Genomic DNA, 22,810 nt, shown 5'->3' on the forward strand with positions numbered 1-22,810 from the left:
CAAAGCCTCTAGAGAGTTTTATGATGAACTTAATTCCTTCCACTCAAGCAGGTCACCTGTTCACAACTCCATCACATACAGAAAACAGGTCTGTGGTGAAATGCACTGAGTCAGCAGTACATGAAAAAAAAAAAAGAGTTAAAATTAGGAACTTAAGTCCCGGGTTTGCACTGAGACACTTCCTGCAGTGGGGTGTAAGCACAGTCCTGGCTCTGTTCCTGCCAGCACCAAACTGGAGTGATCCCTGCTCTTAGCACTGCATGGGGAGCATGGGAAGCAAGGGCATTTGATCACTACCAATGCTGGAATGGGAACTTGTTCAGGTTATAAGCAAGTGTCCCTGCTCCAGCAGGAACACTGGCACTTCTAATGCAGTTTGTCTGCAGCATCTGCAACTTCAGCACTCCCCTGACAACCAAGTCTGCCTGATAAGACACCAGTGCTTTCTGTTCAGAGTTCTGAGCCACAGGCTCTCTGCTCCTGGTTTCAGCCATCTCACATGAACTTCAGAGCCTTTGGCCCAGTTCAGGTTGGACACGAGGTTTGGATGTGGCCAGCACGGGCTGGTCACAAAGAGCAGAACAGACTCCATGGCTTGGTATCTCCCACGTGGGAGAGTCAGAAACCAGGCAGCTCAGCCACAGGCCTTTGTGCACAGACCTGCATGTGGACTGGCAGTGTTGGGAGCAGGGATTCCCTCTGGGTGAAAAAGCAGCTCTGCTCCCTGCCTGCAGCCCTGTCACACTGCGCAGTGGCGCTGGCCGGGGCGGTGGGGACGGCTGTAGGTACCATGGCTGCCTTTTCCCTTCGTTCCTCCCCTTGGTCAGAAGCTATATGGAGCTATTCTTTATGTCTGTGCACTGACACTGTGCAGGTCTGTGGGAATGGAAACCTGCATACCCTGACTGCACTTGTGTTTACACTACAAACTTGCACGTGTTCTCCCTGCTGACCTGATGCCAGTGCTAGAGGCATGGAGAGCACAGAGGGAGCCCAGCTGGGGCTGCCTTGGCCTCCCTGCCTGACCCAGAGCCATGGCCAGTGCTCTGGGGGCAGAGGAGGTTCTGGTGCAGAGCATCCCATGCTGGTGAGCTACTGGGCTGGTAACAGGATTACCTCCCACTGTTTTGTTTCCATAAAGCACTTTGCAGGGGATATGGTGTTTCTCTCTGCTTTGATGCAAATCCCCTTTCTGCTGGGAAAAAAGGCTGTGTAAGTGCAGCTTTAAGATCTTCAGTGCAGCTTCACCATAACTGTGTCTGCAGGAACTGCTTGCTTCAGAATTGCCCAAGCTCTGTTACATGGTTTATTTTGCCTTGTCAGACATACCACAGTGCCCTGCCCAGCAGCAGCAGTCCTGCAGCACATCTGTGGCCACTTTCTTTACTTATCTCTTTGCTCCAGATTTTTCCTTGCCTGTTTCCTTCTCTCCTAACTGTTCCTTGAAATATTTCTCAAGCTCCTGGTAGGGGCCGAGGAATCTGCGGACCATTGTACCTTTCCACCAGGCCTGCACCTGGAAGTGAGAGAGAGAGAGGCCTGAGGGGGAATCACTTTGCTGGGGTTCCTGGTACAGCTCAATGCCTGGAGAGTCTTTCCCGTGCTCCCCAGCCACAGAAGGGAACCCCCAGCCCGTGCAGCAGCCCTTGGGCCTGTGCTGGTTGTGCCAAAGGCATCCATAGCTGGGGTGAGGGCACCTGTTGCTGGTGGCAAGGGATAAGCAGTGGCACTGCCCCATGCCCTCCCTATATCACCTGTGTAGTGATATTTGCAGGAGACTGGCTGCTCCCCTTTCATTTTCCATCTCAAACCTGCAGCCAGCTGCTGGCTCTGAATGTGCCCCAGCAAAAGGACCAGGCTTTGTCCTTTGCTTGTGCCACCACACACCAGCCAGCTTTCTTGGGCTGCTTTCTGCCTGGACAAAGCCTGTGGCACAGATTATTAAATCCCACTGCCTTTACCTTCACAGCACTCTTCAGCTCCAGGGCTTCTTGCTCTCTTTGTTTTTTCTTGGCCTCCTTGTCTGTCCGGTCAATGATGATGGTTGCCTGGAATGTCAGGCACTGCAAGAAAGCACAGGGATGGCAAAAGCCATGACAAACACATCCCCTAAACTGCAAGGCCAGTGTTCAGGGCTCATTGTGCCCAGACATTTGCCAGGGCAGGTCTCATCCTTGCTACACACTTCCCATGGCCCTGCCAGGACTGCTCAGGCCCATGGATTGTGGTGTCCCCCTGCACCAAAGAAGCCCAGGGATAATGCGTGTGGGGGCTTTCCTTCCCACCTCCATTATTTGATCTTTCCTAAATCCAGATGGCAAATGTTGCTCATTACCATCGTCAGTCCTCAGGCACTTGGAGCTGCTGCCAGAGTGAAACCTCTCACGGCCTGGATGTAATTAACCCCCTGATCCTGTGCTATAAAATGGCTGGCTGATGGCTTCCCAGGCAGCAGCTGGTGGTGGAGAGGACACTTGGTCCCTCAGGCCAAGCAGCAGGTGATGTACAAACACACTTGGGACACTGAGATGACAGAGTGAAAAATGAGCCCACATGCAGGGAAACATCCAGCTCCATCCCATCATTTCCAACCCACGGATGGTAAGGAATGTTTACAAGTAAATTCCTTCTGGTTTTAAAGCACACATTTTTCTAGATGCTTTTCTCTGTTCTGTGCTGCTGTTCTGCTGTGATCAGAACTCAACAGTTAACCAAGAACCCAGTTGGGCAGGAATGGTTCTACCCAGAATCAGCTCCCTGATAACTGAGCTCTGTGCAGCTGGGAATGTTGAGTCTGCAGGAAGGGATGAGCCTCCAGTCTCAGCCTGTCTTATCCTGATCTTCCTAGAAGGAGCAGAGTTGTTCAGACTCAGGCAGCAAAGTAAAGTGAGGCATACTGATGGGATGGGACAGTACCTCTGCTCCTCACAAAGGCTGTCAGTAGTTCTCTCATTACTTGCTGGTATTTGAAAATAGCTGTAGGGGAAACAGCATCATCTCTCCTTGATGTCACAGATGGCAAATAGAAGATGACATCTCAGCCGTTGTCTTCCCAAGCCAAGTGCTATAATCGCAGCTGGTGCCCCAAAATTACTGGTTTTTTTTCTGTGGTCCTGGTTCCTTATCCAAATGAGCATAGGCAAAATTCCAATGCAATTTTGCATGGCTGAACACTGAGATGCTGATGTCTTACCTCCTTGGCAAATCTCTGCATTGTTTCCAAGTTCTCTGCCTTTAATGCTCTTAGATCATCCAGTTCTTCATCTTTTGCAGCAGTGTCATTTTTATACCTCTCTATCCAGTATTCCAGCTTTTCTTTCACCTCCTGCATGGGGAGAGAGTGGTGCTCAGCACAGTGCAAAGAGTGCACAGGTGAGAGGTTTGCTACTATTACATGTCCTGCTTTCAGGATGATGGTGAGAGTCATGTAAATTGTGCATGGTTAGTGTTTCCTTCTTGTCTTGAAAGCATCAAACCCCTAAGACTACTCATAAATTACTGCAGGGCAGTAGTTTTGTGCAGTCAGTTCTGGTTCTTTGTGTATATACAGAATGAGGGGGGGTTAAAAAGCATAGTTTGAGAGAGCTTTTATCCTTTGCCTGACTCCCTACCCACTTTTTGGATTAAGTTCAGCACACCAGGAATAAGGTCCCAGGGGACAGCACTTCACACTATTTCAGGTTGTGAACTTGGCTTTGTATTCATGAATAGGGCAGGTGTTTCTGAAACAGTCATCCAGATGACTTCCTCCTATTCACCAATAACTTCTCCATAGCAACCACTGTGATTGCTTCCATGGAAAAATAATCTGAGGAAAAACATCAATCTCATTACAGCATCACAGCTGGACACACAAGGGGGATGGAGGGCATGGCCATCCTCCTGTCTGTGGGCCCCTGCAAAGCCAGCAGCTGCTGTCTGAGCACTGAGGGGCTGCTGCTGGGCTGGCTGCTGGAGCTCAGCCAGGCTCAGCATGTACTCGGGCAGTCCCCTCACTGGGAGCATTGATCAGAGCAAAGCTCTGGAGTACAGAGCACACTGTTCAGCTGCTCACAAGATTCACATTGGTTTGCACTAAAATTGCATTTTTAAAAACCTATTATCTCCTATTAAATTCTGTACTGGCAGTGACCTCAGGTACCCTGCAGCAGTCCAGGTTTTCTTCCCATCATACCATTTATGAGAGGCTTTGCAGCATTATTCACTGTAAAGTTATTCACTGTTAATGATAGGAATGCTCTGAACCTCTAAATCAACACCACAAGGACATTCATGCGCTGAAAATGTGTACAATAGTTGTGGGTTAGCAATGATCCAACCCAAATTCTTCCTCAGATAATGCTGGACTGGCCTTTTGGCCAATTGGACTGGCAGTTTGTGTCATTCCCTCCTCAGTGTCCCTCCCCTGTGCACAGCCCTTACTTTGAGCCCCTACTTTGGGCTCTTCACTGAGGTGCTGGGAGCCCCAGCGACTGCCAAGTAGGGTCTACATGAAACTCCAGTTAGCCAAATACAACTGAGAGAGGAAAAATCCATAACACCTGAATAAACAATGAAATTTTTTAGATGACACCTAATTTTAAAGAAATATATCTATATGTAGCAAATCCCAAGCCTTGGAGAGCTGGGTTAATTAAGATTTGAGGACAAGTAATCATTCAAACTGCAGCAGTCATGAACCTGGAGCAGTAACTGTTTTCCTTTGGGCACTAATCGATGATATGGTGTTTATAGGTTGCTGTTTTAAGCATTCGCTGACAATCACACATACCTGATATTGTTGCATGAGGAAATTTTCAGTCTCTGTGTGGAGTTGACTCTCCTCATCAATTTTGCTCTTCAGATTCTGTGGTCAGAGCAGACAGAACACATGTGAGAAATGTTAGTGTGTATGTGTGTATACACTGCTGCCAAAAGCTGAGAAAAAGTGCTGGAGCTCTGTGTAGTTCACAGACGTTTTTTCCAGTGATAACATCAGCAAGGCAGTCCTTGCTCCTGGGCCATCCATGAAAAAGGGACAATTAGATCAGACCTCGATCAGTCATAAAAAGATGCTTGCAAAACCAGAACAGTTTTCTAGTCCAGTTCACCTTATGGCCACACAAGCAGCTCTATCTGTATAATCTGCTGGGGGCACTGCTGGGAGGTCAGGTTGCTAATACCTTTGTAAGCACCCCTTTCGGTATATACTTCTGGGTCTGGCTTTCTGACCATGGCATTGCTTTAAGCATTCCCTGTCTCCTAAAGTCATGCATCCTTGTGGTTGCTATTTGCAGCATCATGCAGAGAAACAATAGAAGAGATAAAGGTGTCTGACCCCAATGAGGTTCCTGATCCAGTTCAAACAGCTGTGCTGGTGACTGTAATGGAGAACAGAGAGGGCATCTGGGGAACGAGGGAGGTTCCCTTACTAGATGCAGATGTCTTCCAGTAAGGGCCATAGGGAAGAGTTTACCTGGATTTCCTTCTCCAGGGCATTCTCTGCACTGCTGCACTTTTTCTGGGTTAGTTGGACCTGGAGATCTGTGTTTTTCTTCATGTAGTAGCTCTCTATGTTTACTTTGGCCGTTGTCTCTTGAAGCTTATCTTTGAGGCAATCAATAACCTTATCTCGGTTCTAGTGGAGACAAAAGCAGCACAAAAGCAAGCCTGGAGACTGAGGTCAGCTCACCTTTTCTTAATCTTTCCATTCCCTGGTAAGATCAGAAGAGACAAAGCTATAGGCTTCACTTTCCCTGAATGTTGCTCCATGTCAAGGAGCATTTCAAAGTGTAACCCATATAGACAGCAATAAACCCCTCAGCACAGAGTGATTGCCTCTGGAGAGGGCAGACTGAGGAACAGAGTGGGACAAGCATGACTGAGTCTAGATATGGACTCAGTCATGCTTAGGATAAATATGAAAAAAAGCCAAAAAAAATTTAACCACCTGAAGTTAGGCTTTATTTTTACTAACACCCTAACACCTTGCATTAGACTCTCTCAGTGAGTGAGCATCTGTAAAAGAAGGATGTCTCAGCCCCACAAAAGCTAAAGTTTGTTATCCTAAAGTATACTCTATTTCTTGGAATTTTTTTTCTAGTTATGCAGCAACTGTATAAACACAGCCTTAGGAACAAGTGCAAATCTGATGCTGACTTGCTCATATTTCCAAACAGTTCTTTCTTGAAATCTTAACAGGTAGATGGTGCCCACTTCATTATGAAAACATACACCCAGGGCAAGGAAGCAGTGTCAAGGAAAAGCTGGCTATAAGGTCCCAGCCTCTCCCCATGCCTTGCTCTGCAATGGAGCTGAGCTTTCCTGGGGCAGAAACTCCATTTTCTGTTCCCTATAGTTCTCCCATAGGCCAGAATCCTGAGTAGTTTGTCCAGCTTTTGGAGTATGCTCAGGAAGAAAAGTGTATTTGCTTGATTTGGGATTGCTCTTTTGTTTACTCTTTTTAATTAATTTATTTGAATAACAGATAAAGGTTCATTACCCCAGGGTTGGAACTTGGGACAAATGCCTACGAAATGAAGACTTTTTTATCAAGTTAGTAAGGTCATCAAAGCTGCCTGTGTAATTATGCAAGATCAATGTGAATGCACCCAACTGCTCCATTACAGCCTTTCTCTTTGCTTCCCTGCCATGCTGTGGTGGGTTTGATATTCATCAGCCAAACCTCCAGCTGAAGATAAAGGTGAAATACCGAAGTGCTGACATTTTTTGAAGCCCACATATCTTGTCTCTGAAGCACCTCACATTCCTTAGCTGTATAAACATGGAAAAGTGCCACGGGAAGAAGCCAGCTCAATAGTGCTGTGCTTGAAAGCCCTTGCAGCATGACTCATTTGGAAAAGGTCTCCTTATAAGAAGAGTTTGGAACAGTTAAAAGGAAAAGTCCTTCCTTCTGCACCCCTTGTCATACATAGGAAGAGCAGAGTACATTTATGAGGCTCAGGATAATTGCAGCCTTGGCTGATGCTGTTTTGTGGATTCAAAGGTGTTCACAGGTTTTTGAATGTTTCAAACACCAGATACTATTTTTATGGCCATATCATCATATGACTGCAGACAGCTACAGACATGAGCTGTTTGTGACTTATTAAGGTTTCTGGTCGTGGCCTTTATTTTCCCTGGCATGGAATTTTGGTGGCCATTGGGAGGAGTTGTGTTCTGGTCAATAGACAAGGAATGTGAGTGTCCCACTCTATTTTGAGATTGTCTTCCTGGGTCATAGTGGAATCGTGTCTAAACTGAAGAACCAGCAGAAAGACTGAGGAGATGCTAATTAAAAAACAGCAAACCCACAACTTTTTGTGGCGCTGAGGCTCAAGGAAGTCAAACACTGCTGATGTCAGTGTGTTACTGCTATCTGCTCAAGATCTGCAAACTGGCCAGAAAATAAGGGTTCAGCCTAGGATACAAAGTACTCAAAGAGTTGGGGTAGAGCATGAACTTCTCACATTTTATTAAAGAAAAAAGTGTTTTTTATTCTTGTGCCCCAGGCCTCAGCTGGGATGGAAGCCCATCTGCCCTGTTGTTTTCTCTGGTGAATGGCATTGGATTTGGTCTGCAGTGTTGTAAAACATCCTGGTTAGAGGTGGGGAGTCTGGGGGCTTGGTTACACAATCCAAAGCAAGTGAAATGGAAAACCCAACTGGTGGTTTACAGCAGCATCTGCCTGGCCAAGGAATGCCGGCTGCAGGCGTGAGGGCAGCTGCTGCTGCAGGACCTGCAGAGTTGGGGCACATTTGGGATTTAGCTGAAGGTAGTAAATGCAGCAGTAAATGCCTGCAAGCTGTGGGTACCAGCTGCAGAATGTGCTGTTCCCTGAACATCAGGGACAATAACTGGGAAAATGAATTAATATTTATTCTTCTGGTTTATCATAGCAAAGGTCCACGCCAGGACACGAAATGCTTTCATAGCTGATGCAGTAAATCTCTGGGCTGCTTATTTAGGATGACTTCAGTGCTGAATCTGCCAAACCAAATCATCCCTTGTGTCCAAAACTATCAGAAAACTGGCAGACACCAAGATCAAAACCCAGAAAATCATTTTCAGGAGCCAGTCTGCTTCACAAGCAGGTAAACAAGCTGATTTTCTCTGATCTCTCAGCTCACAGACATGAGCTCAGGGGCCTGTCTGTTGTCACCTGGTGCCACTGGAGTCTTCCACACAGCTGCTATTTGGCTGCAAAAGCAGCTGCACTTAGCTGGAGACCTTATCCACAGTCCTGTGTTTTCATTTACTTTGATTTATCTCTCTTGTAAGCCACCAAGATCTCCCAGCTCTTCCACAGCAATTAGTGTTTACAGTCATAAAATACAGCTGGTTACAAAAATAGCCCACAGGAGTAAACAGTCTGAGGAATTCTCCAGCAGTCCAATGCTGCCCATTTGGCAGGGGAAGGAGTGCTGTGCTGTGCTGACAGACAGCCCTGCTCTGCTTGCTCCCACACCGAGCCTCAGAGCTCAAGGCTCTTCCTGGCAGCTGTGGCATCAGAGCTTGCAGAGGCTGGAGATGTGCTTGGATCCACACACCTGCTGCAGCCTGGGCTCACTGCCCTGAAACCACAACAGGCAGCCCTGCAGGCACTTCAGCAGGGCTTTGCCTGCATCCCTGTGCCAGCTCCAGGACACCTCAGGGAATGTCTGTGCCCAAGGGACAGCAGGGCTGGTGTCACCTGGCATGGACAGAATGCTTCTGCAGCCCTTGGCCAGCTCAGCACCATTGCCAGCACCTGTGGAAGAGCCCCAGGAGGGGCAGTTTACTGGCAGAGGGAGCAGACCTTTGGCAGCAGCACTCCTGTGGAAAATCCTGCCCCTCTGGAGCCACCTTTGGATCTAGTGCACCAGCTCCAGGTCCTGCAGTGCTCTCTGGGGCTCTGTCAAACTTGTGCCTTCTGCTGTAATCATCCTGTGCATATCTCCAGTAGAAACATGCACCAGTGGGTGTGTATATGTATGTGTGTCTAAAACATTCCACAGAACACTCTATTGATGCATTTGTCCTCCTGGGAGAGGAAAAGGGAAGAAACATGATGGGTTGTGATCTTACTACTAAAAGCATGACTGAGTGATGCACTGATACAGTGGATCTGGGTGTGTTATGAGAACTGACAAAGAATTAAAGTTACAGATCTGTTTTCACTGGTACTGTGGTGCAGTGGCTTTCTGTCTGAGCTGGTAGTACAGTGTTTGGCATTTTTATCCACTATGGTTTACAGTAAACTGTAGGGAAATAAAATCCCTTTTCTGGTCTAATGTCCTGTCAAACCTAGGAGTGTTTCTCCCACAGTATTTGTTTATTGCATGTCTGGAGAACTCAGTGTCAGGAGCTGGTTGAAGTTTTGGTAGCTGTAACATTGCTGCTTGTAATGACACCACTGCCTGCACACATGTATGACATGAGTACACAAAACCTACAGGCTATAAAAATTCTTCAGGTGAAGAACAATGCAGGAACGCTGAATTTTACATTCCTAAATTTTTACCTTAAGCTGTATAATCCTATATGATATTAATATGTTTCAAAACCTGTACAGGCTGCTGTTGTCCGGGAAACCAGAGAAAGTGAGTATTTTTATAGAAACTAGGAAATGAACACTGCAGCTGCAAACAGACCTCCTGCAGCCAAACCTGAGCTACCAGTGCTGCTCCTGCACAGAGGTAAGAGCAAAACCAGATATACCATTTCAGCTCCTTTAGAGACATCAGTGCTTTCCAAGAGAAAACAAAATAATGAAGAACATTTAGCATTAGATTTGTGTTCCATTAGAAAGAAAAATTAGCTGAGCAGGCTCATACACTATTAATTAGCATCTTATTAAGAGGTAGAAAGGCTCAAAATACAAATTCACAGCATCATGAGTGAGACAAAGGCCGTGTTTTTCTGGTTCCAGGATTAGATTTGCTCACTTTTGTTTTCTCAGCCATGTAGGCTTTTGTCTACAGGTCTGTGCATTATTATTGTTGTTCAAAGTACTCCAAAGTCAGCAAAGCAGTATTTTTATTTTTAATTAGTTGGCAAGGTGACAAATCATGCAAGTGTCTGTAAAACTGCCTATGGGAAAATCCCATATAAAGCAAATAGAAATTATTCTCCCTTGGGAGACACAATGAGACACCATTATTTTTGGCACAGGAGGAAAGCAACACTTTAAAGTAGTCTTGTCTTTGATTTATCAAGGCTGAAACTATAAGGAAGCTCAGAAAAGGACTTTTAAGATTGAAATATTAAAAAAAAATCACAGATGAGTGCAAATCCCACTTGATGAGGCAAAACCCAATAACTGAATTAGCAGTGAAAGGACAAAAAGAAGAGCCCCCTCTCAGCATGGGAGCTAGGCACATTTTTATGACTGTAGGAGGTAGGAGAAATGCAGGGCAGGACACAGGGAAGTGGCTCCATGACTGGGAGTGCCAGGATATTGCTGCTGGTGAAAGACAGGATGATTGCAGCCCCTGGGAAGGCATTAAACCAGGACAGGGCACATATATTGTGTGCACAGACGTGGTGAGGTCTGAAGAACACTACACAGAATGAGAACTACCTCACAACATTCACCAGCCTGGGGAGTGGGAGAGCAGGAACTTCCCAGGAGCCATCAGAGTCTGACTGAGAAGGGCAGTGTGAGAAGCAAATAGGTTCCCCCTGTATTTCAGATAAACTTTCCACTGCGTATGCATCCAGGCTGCCAACACAAAACCTTTGTGTTCTACAAACCAAACTTCACCAGCATGTCTGGGGCTTAAAATTCCTCTCTGCAGACAACTATATCTGGGCTTGATTATTCTCCACACTTTTGTCCAAAGACAAAACTCAGTAACACCAATTCTTTCCTCAGATGCCCTTGCTGTCCTCTTGCTCACTGCTGAACCGAGTGTCAGATTCTTGTTCCTTCCCCCAGGCCCTGTACAGCTCTGCCTCAGCTTCTGCTTGTTTGCTATCACAAATCTCCTCTCTCAGTAGGGCCAGGCTACATTTCCATGTTGAATGAGCATCCAGTCTGAGCTGTCTGGTGAGCATCAAAGTGACCAGTGATAAGCCATTCAATTGATCTGCACTTGTGTAGCCAGTCTTATAGTTCCAGAATGCCCCATATTTACTGTGCAGACAGAAGGCTGAAGCTTTCCAGAAAGATTAAGTTGACAGCATATGTGCAATAACATTGATCTACCCTTGTGTAGGCATGTTTGGGATTTTCTGATGTCTGGAAGCCTAGAAAAATAGATTAATAGAATGACACTTTGCCCAGATGAAAATGTAGGTAGAAAAATGGCCTGCCCCTCTAATAGGTATCTGTCTTTCTCACTCCCTTTGGCACACTTCCTCCTGTGCCAAATGATCTATCATGACTAAGTATGACAGAACCCTAGATACTGTTAGCTGCAGATAACCTCTTTCCTACTGATTGCAGGTATCTGTGCTTTGTCACTCCCAGCAGAGCTTTTGGGATATTCTAACCTGACCACAGTCTCTCATGATTATGAGCATTTTGAGCTCCCATTTGAAAACCATCAGACAGTGCTCTTGAAGTCATTAGTGGGCTTATTCTAAATACAAATCTTTATTGTAATTATTCTGCTTCTGTACTCTAAGTGGTGGCTTACTGTGTATGGCCATGGCCTCTTTGAGTGCTGGGCAGCAGAAGCCAGCTTCCTAACAGGCTTCCCCCTGGCAAGATGCCCAGTGCTAAGTGCTCTCACCTGAAGGTCTTGACCAGTTTGTTTCTTGACATCGTGCAGCTGTTTCTGGAGTGCCTTTATCTCCTTCTTTCCTTTTTCCTCCCTGAGGTGGGAAAATACAATCACTTGAATATATCATAAAAGACAAGAGCTGTTTACCTAGAAGGGGAACTTCCTGTCTCCCAACACATTGTGGTAAGATAAACAGAGACTTCTTACTGAAACTACTGACTTGGTCAGTAAATCCTGAAAAAAGAGGTGCACAGACTGAGAAAGGCAGATGGGAACAAAAGGGAGGATAAACCAAAAAAAAACAGGGGGTGCTCTTGTTGAAGGCCTGGAATGGATTTGAGGATAATGCAATTACTATAGCAGAGACAGAAGATGCCTGTCATTGAGGCAGTTTCTATAAAATTGCCTATGATTGTATGCAGAAGCAAGCCTGAGCAGCAGGGAGTGCCAAATTGTGTTGTTATGTGTATGAGAATGTTGTTTCTTTCATATCAGACTAAAATCTTCCAAAGAACACTGCTCCAGGTTCTGAAACCCATGAAGGGATCTGAGTGAAGACCAAAAGCTAGAGAAGTGTTCACCTGTCTAAAACAAAACAGATGCAGTAAATATTCTAGGTATTATTATCTTATTTCACTCAGAGTGCTTCTCTAATATTTTATGTTTATGATTAGTTTTAAAACTACTAAATTCTACAGTTGGTACCTGAAACATTGTATCCTATTCCAACCTTACAATCACACATGCATTTCATTTTCAGAGTCCTTATCTGGGTGACTGATGAACAAAACCTTCTGGTAAGGAGTCTCCCATCATCTCACTGCAGATGGCTTTCAGAACAGTGTATTTACACAAAATAAGGCAAGTATTTATTATCTTGAAAGACAGATCAAGTTCATTCCATGAAAACAATGTATAGTACTACATGGCTAGATATGATTGACAGAAGGGGATAAAAAGGATCATGTCCTTTCTGATTATAATTTGTCTGCTCTTTTCTACCTCTCAGTATTAGATAGTTACTCCACAGCCAATTGCTAATCTCATTCTTGCTTTCTGTCCCTTCCATGGATAAACAATAAATCCCTTGGTTTTAGGCAGTGGAAGTGGAAGAGCTGGGTTTTATGCTTGAAGTCACACATTGCACTGAAGCTGGGGATTTGCCCTGGGGGCAGATCCCTGAGTCACCACAAGAGCAGTTCCAGTAGATTGGACTCCTGACAAATCATGACGGAGAGCAGCTTTGCTGTGCACCCTCAATGATGGGCCCAAGCTGCTACACTGAGGTAGTTTTAAAGTGGTCAAATATTTGTCTGATGACTGCAATTCTCTCTGACAGTTTTGGGATTGAACCAGAGGTTTGCATGCTAAAAAAACCCCCAAACCTCTAGAGCTCAAAAGCTTGAGCTAAGAAATCACCAGTTTGAGCCTGAGATTATAACAAATGTGTACCCTGGAAGATTTGAGACAAGAGAATCACAGCACAGTGGCTGGTGGATTAGCCTTAAATAAGACACCTCTGTCACCATCTGTGCTAACCCCTCACTGCTGCTGGGAAAAGGGAGCCTATTAGCATATTGGTCAGAGGAGATTCTCCTGGGCATCAGACAACCTAAAGGCCATATGTTGCTGGCCCTGATTTGAACAGATTCTCTGCTGCTCTGGCTTTCACTGGGGACAGAAGTTAAAGATCAAGGAGCTCCTACATCATATTATGTTTTAATTGAAATGAGGCATTTGCACTAATTCAGGCACTGGTGTTCACTGTGGTCAAATTTCTTGCTCATAGGCAATTTCTACCTCAGATCAGTATCAGACCCATCCACTGTTTCTTTACAAAGGGGAAACCGAATAATTTAAGTTTTAAAAAGTATCCCTTCTGTATTTTGGTTTTATTGGGTTTTATTTCCTTTTCAGCATGTACTGAGTGGGAATGGCTTTCAGCATTTAAGCAGGGAAAAACTGAACACAACACTGACCTGATGAGGATGTCATAAAACTTGCCCTTTTTTGCCTTCTCTCTCTCATTAGCATCTGTAAGGCTGCTAAATGTTCCAAATTCCTCCATCTTTTTAATAGTGACTGTAATTACATCACTTGCGTACTGCCTGCCAGGAAGAAAAGGAACACAACAATAATTTACAGGTGCTGGGAGTACAGTGTTTGGCACTTTTATCCATTACTGTTTACAGTAAAATGTAGAGAAATAAAAATCCCTTTTCTGGTCTTATGTCCTATCAAACCCAGGAGCGCTTCTCCCATGGTATCTGTTTATTGCATGTCTGGAGAACTGTGTCAGGAGCTGGTTGAAGTTTATCATTTAAAATTCTGCCCTGCATGCTACTCTGGGAAATTGCAGAGGCACAAGCATATCCATGCTTTGCCAGACTGTTGCTATTAAGAAGGCTGTTGGCCTGCAGTAGTGATGACAGGTGGATCTTAGAAAATGAGACCTGGCCATGCAATACATCAGCTTGTCCAGTTTATTGAATGTCATTATGCATGTGGCATTTACATTTTAGCTGCATTTTCCTTATTTAGAATTAGACTCTTCTTTAAACCCATTGTAGAAATGACATTAAATGACAGAAGCCAGGATGCAGAAAAATGCATACTGAGCATTCAGCTCCATAATCTCTTTCAAACCAAAGGCTGCTGGTATTTCTGCAAATCAGGGCACTGGTTTAGGTGCAGGAATAAAATTTGTTTTATAAAAAGAAAAAAAAAAATCTTTTCTATAATGGCTATAACTGCCACAGAAGCTCCATGTGCTCTGCAGAATGACTGAGTTCAAAAACAAGGCTCAGATGTGCCTTTGCATGTGGGATCAGCTAAAGGAACCTGACTCCAGGTACCAGAACATGAGCACTAATTAGTGCCTGGCATGATTTCTACCCAGGCAACCATTATCAACGGGGTGATGTTTTACAGCTCCATTCAAAATAAACTGCTGGTCATTAGGTAGCATGCAGAGGCAAGCACAGGCTGGAACTACATGGTCTATGAAGGATACCACTGCTATCCCTAGAGGAACTCCTTCCAGACAGATACTGATGTACTCTGGCAGTGAGAGAGTGAGGTATTTGTATTTTTGCTTTCAAGAGACAGACTGAGAACTTTACAGCTCTGAGCATCCCTCACAGGTGCTTCACTCACATGTCAGCATAGATTTTCTTGAGCTTCTCTAGAGCCCGGGTGGTGCGTTTCTTGGGGGTTTTGGAAGAACAGTGGGTGCTTTTTTGATCTTCAGTTTTCCCCTGCTGCTGCTGCTCATGTTCGGTGGTTTTCAGGGCTGTGGAGGTAACCGTTTCCCCACTCTCTTGCTTTGCTGACATAAGTTCTGAGAAGTCAATACCCAGCTCCTCCTGGATCATTTCTTTCATTTGCTGGATGGGAATGAGAGGGGATAAGGGAAATAAAAGATTAAGGGAAGAGGGAAGAGGAAATAAGAGAGACCTGCTTGCACATTGCACAGCAGAACTAAACCCTCTGCAACATTATGTAATAGGAAGGAAAATTAATAATAAACTAGAATGAAGCTAAACTGAGAGCAGCTGATAGTGCATGTTACATTTTGCAAAGAGTGGAAGATCAGAAACATTTATGTTGGTTAGTTTTGAGCACACAGTGTAGCTCATTGAAGTTTATGGGCTCAGAAGTCCTACAATGAAAAGACTAGAAAAGGCCTAAAAAGGTAAATTCATCTACTCCAAGAGTTGATGGTTCAGACTGTTCTTAATCAGATATGTTCGTAATGGCCTCCAGCAGTGGAGACTACACACTATCCTGTCAATGCCAGCACCTCACAACTTTCTTTACTATAAGAACATTTTTTCTCCTCAACAGTATTTGAACCCCTGGCTTGTTGTCCTGGTCTCTAGGCACAGAGAACAAGTCGTTCCCTCCTTTTTTGCAGCAGTTTTTACAAACTGGAAGACTGTTAGTCTGTTTTTCCTCCTTCTTCTCTCCATCCTAGACATTTCCCATTGCCTGTCAGCACCACTTTTCCCTACAATATTATTGTTATAACTAGAGCTGTGTGGAAATAATTGCAATAGACTTTCTGTCTGCTATCTGCTTAGCAGTTTATTTCAAAGAGTAACAGCAGACGAAATATAACATGAATTCAAAGGATAAATTCAAAATATTGGCAGCTTTTTCCTTCATGGAAAGGTATCTTGTGATTGAGTTCAATTTCATTAAAAAAGGAAAAGTCCTCAAAAATGCAAAAGCAGACTATAAAATCAGCTAAGCTCTTGCTTCTACAAACTTCTCTGCTTTATATGTTATGGATAAAATGCAGGTGTGTACACGGGGACGTTAAAAGAGAACATTTTCTTGCCTGCCTACCAGCATTTCTGTGGCTGAACACTTCACAGCAGCACTGCTGACTGCAGCTAACACCGTCTCTGCCAGCCCCATCCCTGTCCACAGCTGCCTGCTCCCCACCCTGGCTGCTTGGGGAAGCAGACAGAGAACTCACTGTGATGAAACATTTTCCAGCAAAAAGGAAAAAAAAAAAAAAAACCAAACTTATTTTTAGCATCACCAGTCCAGATCCTTCCACAACCACACACACATTTGTGCCAGCAGAGCAGAGAAAACAAGTGGTCAGGGCAGCAGCTGTGGATGCCAGGAGTACTTGCCAAAGTTACTTGTCAGGCAAGTCATGCAAGGCTTGTTACAAGTCAAGCAAGGCTCTGTCAGAGGTCTGAGGTGGGGCTGCAGTCTGTGAGGGCACTGCAAGGAACTGCTTCATGCTGAGTGTTTGGGACAGCTCTGGGTTGGGATGGATCAGCCTCTGGCAGTGCCTGACTCATCAGTGACTAGAGAAGGAGGCTAAGTGACTACATGCTTAATTTTTGGACTGTTAAATTTACATTAAATGAATCACATACAAAGCATACACAGTCCAAAGAAAATTGCATTGTTAATTAGTAAAAAAAGGGCTTCAATAGCTGGTTGGTGACAACTGTACTTCAGAAAGAACTAATTTTGGCAAACAAACTGCTTTAATATCATGTAGCTTTTATAAATATTCTCACAGATGTTTTTTAATGTCTGGGAAAGTTCAAGACAGGCAATAACTGGGTTGTCTGTAAACACACACTTATACACACTAATAATCAACAAATAATGATGTAAAAGCAAGAGGTTTGTAAACTGCATGTGTTACCATCTGTGTAGTCTCCTAAGTGCTGTCTGTTGCCCAAAATTCAGGAAATAGAAAGGCTGCCTCCCTCTGGGGCATGCACTGTGTGAAGCAATGTGCAAGAGCATCCAATCTGGAAAATCAGTGAGATGCTGGCCAACACTGTGATTAGTCCTCTCAAAAATGTCATCAACTGAAATTTAGATGTCAGTCTTTGAAGATGCCATTGATCTGTCTGTCTGATAGACTCCAAGGTACTTTGCAAATACAAATTCTTGTACAAATACAATGAAAACAGCCAAATGTATTGAGAAACAGGGAGGAGTAGCAAATTACAGAGCACCGAAGTTAGCAAGTAGCTTCCCTAAGCCATTTTCTTGTTTCTAAATTGTTTCCTGCTCAAATTGTTTTGAAATCTTCAAGAACACAACTGGGGTTTATAACCTGTGAGAAAGTTATGTTCTAAGAAGTGACTTGGTGAAAATGAGCATCTGTGATTAAAGAGAACAGCAAAGGTGTTTTCTCTGTAATTTACATGTACCTTCAGTAGATCTATCAGCCTGAGTCTGTGTGTCTGAAGAGGACAACTCCTGCTGTCCCAGAGATACGCTCTTTGTCTGTCGTTTTCCTGCTGGCACTTAGGAGAGGGAGCAGCACCCTCTGGGAGCAGTTCAGGCTCCCACAGTCTTTCAGGGGAGCAGTGCCCTCTATGGCACAGTCTCAGCATCGTTCCCGCCCTGAAATTCACCCTAACTCCAGCTGCTGCTGCGGCTTTGCCAGGGTTTTTTTTGAAAAGGTAATATGGAAAGGACATTCTTAAGTGGTGCATTAGACAGAGTGAACATCATTAGATGTCAAAACTCAGATCCCAGGTTTTATTTCCATCCTGGTTGTGAACATTTTCTTGAGTTCACCTTAAAAAGGTTTCAAGCCTGCTAGAACTGGAAAGAGCCTGCTGTGTCACTTATAGACCTCAGTACTTAGAGCCATTTACCCCTCAGGATGGCCCCATCCTGATTCCTAAGTCTAACAGCTACCAGAAATGTCACCACACCTTCTTCCACAGCAATAAACCCCTGCCTGAGCATTAGGAATTCTCTGTTCTCCATATCTCCATATCTCTGCCCAACCATCTTAGCTATGATGCCTATAAGGAATCAACTAATAATTAATGATCACTGAGAAAGGGTAGTTACTAATATATTTTGAAGTGCATCTTTCTTAATACATTGTGGGAACAAAAGGATCTTTGGCATGGACTTAGGGAGGAATAGAATTAACCCGGTTTTGAGTACTTTGAAATAACCTATACATTTCTACTTTTAAAATAGCTCTGCATCTACAGAAGAACCTACATATGTTTTGCTTCCTTTTCCCCAATTCCTTCCTTATTGTCTAACAACTGAGATTTTAAAATCATAATCTTAGGAACCTCATCTTGGATCAGTAGAGTCCTTTGCACAAATTCATAACCAAGGCTTCTCAGTGATGCTGCAATATAAATATTAAAATTAGGTCACTTTTATTGTGTTTCTTCACCCAAGGGTCACAGAATAACAGAAAATATATTTGAGTTAATTTGCTTAAAACGCTGATTAAAGATACAAAACCAAGACGAAGAAAAACAAAAAGATATGATATATATCTGTTTAAGCAGTGGCACATACATGGTTGATGTCTGTCTTGTCCTCATGTGGAACTGGCATGATATATCCAAGAATTGCAAGTTGATCCACACAGTTCTCCAGCACAGCACTAAACCTCAGAGCTTCTACATGAGTGATTTTTTCCATTTGTTTAGTCTCTGTATTCTTGCTAGGAGGAACAAAGATAAAAGATACCAATCAGAAAAATGCTGTGGTGTTATTAATGTTAGTAACAGTAGTTTAAATGAAAGGTAGACACAAAAAAGCCTTATTTGCAGCCTTACGTATACTTCCCTGGCTTTGTTTATAACCTTCCATACACTGTTTATAAGAGGAGCTGTGCTCTGCTAATGGCTGCATTCAGGGACAGTGGGAATGTTTAGCTTTCACAAAACAAAGAGGTCCTGGTCCCTCCTACAGCAGGTCTGGGTAGAGAGGCTGAGAAGGGGATGGGTATGGAGGGCACAAACTGGGTGAGGTACCTCATTATTCACTTCAGGGGGAGCAGTGGCTCATCGTGGAGTTTGGGAAACAACAGAAGAAAGGTGCCTTTTTAAAATAATAATACTAAAAAATCCACATCCTATAAAATCTCAGAGGGTGAACATTCATGCTCTAATCATTCCTCAATATTACTGTGTAGCCTTCACACTTTTATGATCCCAGTCCGCTCTCAGCAGGAATTGTTACCATCTTAAGATGCTGAAAGTTAAACAAGAACCAATATCTGGACTGAATAAACAATCTTAATTTTCTGTATTATTTTATTTTAACTTGCAATTCGAACATGAAACTGCTCTGAAATACACTTAAGCACCCCTTTGCCTTGCCTACAGATGAAATATTGTGAAAGCATATCTAAGGAAAAATGAAAATTCACTATTAATCCAGAAATACCTAAGAAAACACCTGCACAACAATGGGAAAATTCTCTGAGAATTGTAATGGTTTGATATGCCATTGGACAATCCCTCCAAAGCCTGTACATACAAACCAGGTATTTCTTGTACAACATGTAGCACAACTGCAGTCTGAGGTGGTTGAGATCCTGAGTATCAACAACCACTAAAAAAATCTTAATTTAGCTGCTCTACCTACAACTGGATTTGTGCCATCTGTAAAACCCTTGCATAAACATATCCTAAGCCTGCAAAATATTACAGCCCAACCTGCAAGTATGCCAAGGAAACACATCAGGCACTCCCTGTTAGCATAAGACATGGCCATATTCTATGAATATTAAAGAGGTTTGGATGCAGCTGTGCTCTGCATCACTGGAAATCAGTGATATTTCACAAGCAAGTGTTTAAAAATATACATACTTGCTATAACCTCTCTGAAGCTGTTATAATTTGCCCTCCTCCTTTTTTTTGTTGTTTTTGTTGAAGAAAATCTGTAATTTACAGTTGAACCGTGAAGTTAATTTCACTTGGCAGAAAAGAACCACTTTTCAGTGCAGGTTTATTTGATGTCTGTTCGTATAGAATAGGTAAAACAAACAAATGTAACTCAGATTCCACACATTTATTTCCTGATGTCCCTGTCTGCTGCAGGAAGTCGTTTAATGCAACACATGTTGAAATGTGCTGAGAGAGGACATGGCTCTCCCTGGGGATGGGATTAGAAAGTGCACAGGGATTGCTCCCAGTAAATCCACAGGAAGGGCAGATACCAGGGAGAGACAGAGGTATTTAAGTTAAAGGATAATACTGCTCTGGGTAAAAGGAGAGTAAACGCCCCTAAGCCAGGCAATTATGATGAGGTTTCTAACTCCTGAATGGAAAATACAGAACAGCCTTTCAGCCAAGGTAATGGTAGAGGCACCCTAATTTATTTCAAGAAGCTTGATTAAATCATGGCAGAAAAAGATAACAGCAAAGTAGTGATTCTGAATATTATCAGTATGTTCACTAGACTTGTATTGTTTGTAACCACTTACATCTAATTCCTCTGAGCAGGGCTTTTAATGGTCACCTAGAATGAAGAGGAAAGTGATTTCATCCCTTTGCTTCTGAGATTTTTTTTCTCTCTTTTATCTTAATTATAAAAAAAAGTTTAACAGCTTGAGACAGGAATCTGATAAAAGCATTAACAAAAAAAAAAAAAAGAAAGGCAAATTATCTGTATAATACACTAAACCCATCACTTTTCTTGCCAACCTTGGAATCAGCTATAGAAGTGGAGATGCAGTATTTTTACATCAAGAAAGTCAGGCAGTGTCTCCAGTCAACAGGCACTAATAAAATATTTTTCAATGTTTTACTCATTTTTATCTTTTTCAGAAATCCATAATCCATATTTTGAATCTAAACAACCTAGGAATAATCTATTTCATGTGGAGTCATAAAATATAACTAGTCTGCTAAAAATATGATGAAAAAAGATGTGTTGGGAGATAGCTGTGACATGATTACAGCAGGATTTTTGGAAGAAGAAATAACATGTGCAGCTCTCATAGGAAAGAGAGACTTATTTGGAAACAAAGGAGGATGCAACAGCTTTTCCTCTTTTCTGTCAGCAGCTTCTGACCAGGAGAGAATTAACTCAGGATATTAATATGTTTCAAGAAAGCTGGCAGCTGGAATGTTTCTCTAAAGCCCCTTTGCTGCTTTGCTCCTCCTGTGTATCTTCTCTTACATTCACATCCTTGCTCAGCAGATCCCTGTGCCAAGCCAGTGGGGTCTGGGCTTATGTTAAGTTGGACTTGAGAAGGAAACCACTGTTTGGGGCATTAGCAAACACTACAGATATGAGCTGCTTGCTGTGGATTTTAGTGCCAACACAGTGCCCCTCAGACCATCCACGGCATCACCCTGCATTGCTGTGTTTGCTGAACTCCCTCATTAAACTCTATTAATAATTTTTCTTAAAGTATGTGAAGGATTCAACTTCCCCCATGAGTTTTGGATGACATTCTTTCCCTGCTGATATAAAGGGAAAGAAAAACATATCAAGTAATAATTTTTTAAGCAAGTGTATAAAAGGTCTGGTCTCCTGTTCCTTTGGGGATTGCAACTTCCTCTGCTGTGTGAGAGTCCTGGATGTACATTTCTCCCACCCTGCTGCCTGATAAAGGAAAGTGGATTCAAAAGCAGCATTTTGTGCAGCATTCCTTGTAGTCAGAAGATACTTCATTGAATTCCAGTGATAAAATGCATAGCTGGGAATGTCACATCTCCTTTAGGTCTGTTTGACAAATGACTGGCGAAGAGAGGTTCTGAATATCCACAGGAGCAGCAGCGGAGCCAGAAATCACAACTTCATTTTTACCAAAGAAAAGTCTCTTGGGAAGCAAAATAGGTGTGGCCTTACCTTACACAGCTCTGCCTCCTGCTAGAAATATTAGGACAGCAAGGTGCCCATTTTGGAAAAAAAAAAAAAAAAGCGGGGGGGGGAAGGGCAAGGAAAGGAGAGAGGAAGGGGAAGGGAAAGAAAGGGATGAAAAGAGAAGGAAAGAGAAGGGAAAGGAAAGGGTACGGGAAAGATGGGAAGAGAAGAAAGGGAAAGGGAAAGGGAAAGGGAAAGGGAAAGGGAAAGGGAAAGGGAAAGGGAAAGGGAAAGGGAAAGGGAAAGGGAAAGGGACCACCAAGATTCCTCAAGGTTTCCCTTCCCTTCACCTTCCTTCCCTTAAATCACTTCAAGCGCTCTGAAAATGCACCAGAATTTCTGGCAGTGTGAGGGAAGTGACAGAAATCGGGATTTAATAACCCTGACGTGAGCAAATGGGTAAGTACATGCTTCCAGATCTTATTTAGTAAAATAAAGGAATGTGAGACTTGGTTACAGGGATTTCAGTGTCGAAATATGTTTTCTGCCTCCAAGGCGATATCAGAAGTAAACTAAATGCCGAGATGATTAATTGACTCGGGGTGAGAACATCGGACGGGCAGGGCCGGCCGGGAGCCGCCCCGAGCACCAAGGGCTGCTCTCTCCTCCCGCGCTGCCTCTCTTCGGGCTCCGCGGCCCGTTTTCATTCGCCCTGCCTAGACCGACCCGGGCTCCCCTCAACCTCTCACCGGGATCTGCCCTTATTTCCCCCGGTCCCGGTCCCGGTCTCGGCCCCGCCCTCACCGGGACGCGCCGCTCGTCTCCATGGCAACCACCGCGCTCGGGGCCTCGCGGGGATGCCCCGCGGGTGCCTGTGCAGCGGGGCTGTGGCCGCCCCTCCTGGGATCGCTCTTGCGGGGATCGCGGACACGGGACACGGGATACGGGACACGGGACAGGGGACACGGACAGGGGCCGGGCAGTATCTTCCTCAACCCGGTGCCGCTCACTCCGGCAGCGCTCGGCCGCCCGCTCGGGTCCTGGCCGCTCATTTCCCG

The 22,810-nt window shown here is 44.1% G+C and overlaps 1 protein-coding gene across 7 annotated transcripts; it reads right to left on the bottom strand.

The window, feature by feature from the left end:
- Positions 1-1,283: 1,283 nt before the first annotated feature.
- Positions 1,284-22,804, bottom strand: DRC9 (dynein regulatory complex subunit 9). Of its 7 annotated transcripts, none has more exons than XM_031505630.3 (11): positions 22,557-22,616; positions 20,425-20,459; positions 18,507-18,654; positions 14,844-15,073; positions 13,667-13,795; positions 11,697-11,778; positions 5,456-5,617; positions 4,772-4,846; positions 3,194-3,325; positions 1,962-2,063; positions 1,284-1,516 (listed from the first exon to the last, which is right to left on the bottom strand). In XM_031505630.3, exons 3-11 carry the CDS (start codon positions 18,630-18,632, stop codon positions 1,388-1,390), a joined length of 1,167 nt encoding a protein of 388 aa, XP_031361490.3. In that variant the 5' UTR covers positions 18,633-18,654; positions 20,425-20,459; positions 22,557-22,616; the 3' UTR covers positions 1,284-1,387. The 7 variants fall into 7 exon arrangements, with proteins under 7 accessions (XP_031361490.3, XP_085444005.1, XP_085444006.1 ...); XM_085587879.1 differs by lacking the exon at positions 22,557-22,616 and adding an exon at positions 22,502-22,547; XM_085587880.1 differs by lacking the exon at positions 22,557-22,616 and adding an exon at positions 21,798-22,465.
- Positions 22,805-22,810: the final 6 nt, after the last annotated feature.

This window comes from Lonchura striata, chromosome 9 (genome assembly GCF_050655825.1).
Source record: "Lonchura striata isolate lonStrDom1 chromosome 9, ASM5065582v1, whole genome shotgun sequence".
NCBI classification, from domain to species: Eukaryota; Metazoa; Chordata; class Aves; order Passeriformes; family Estrildidae; genus Lonchura; species Lonchura striata.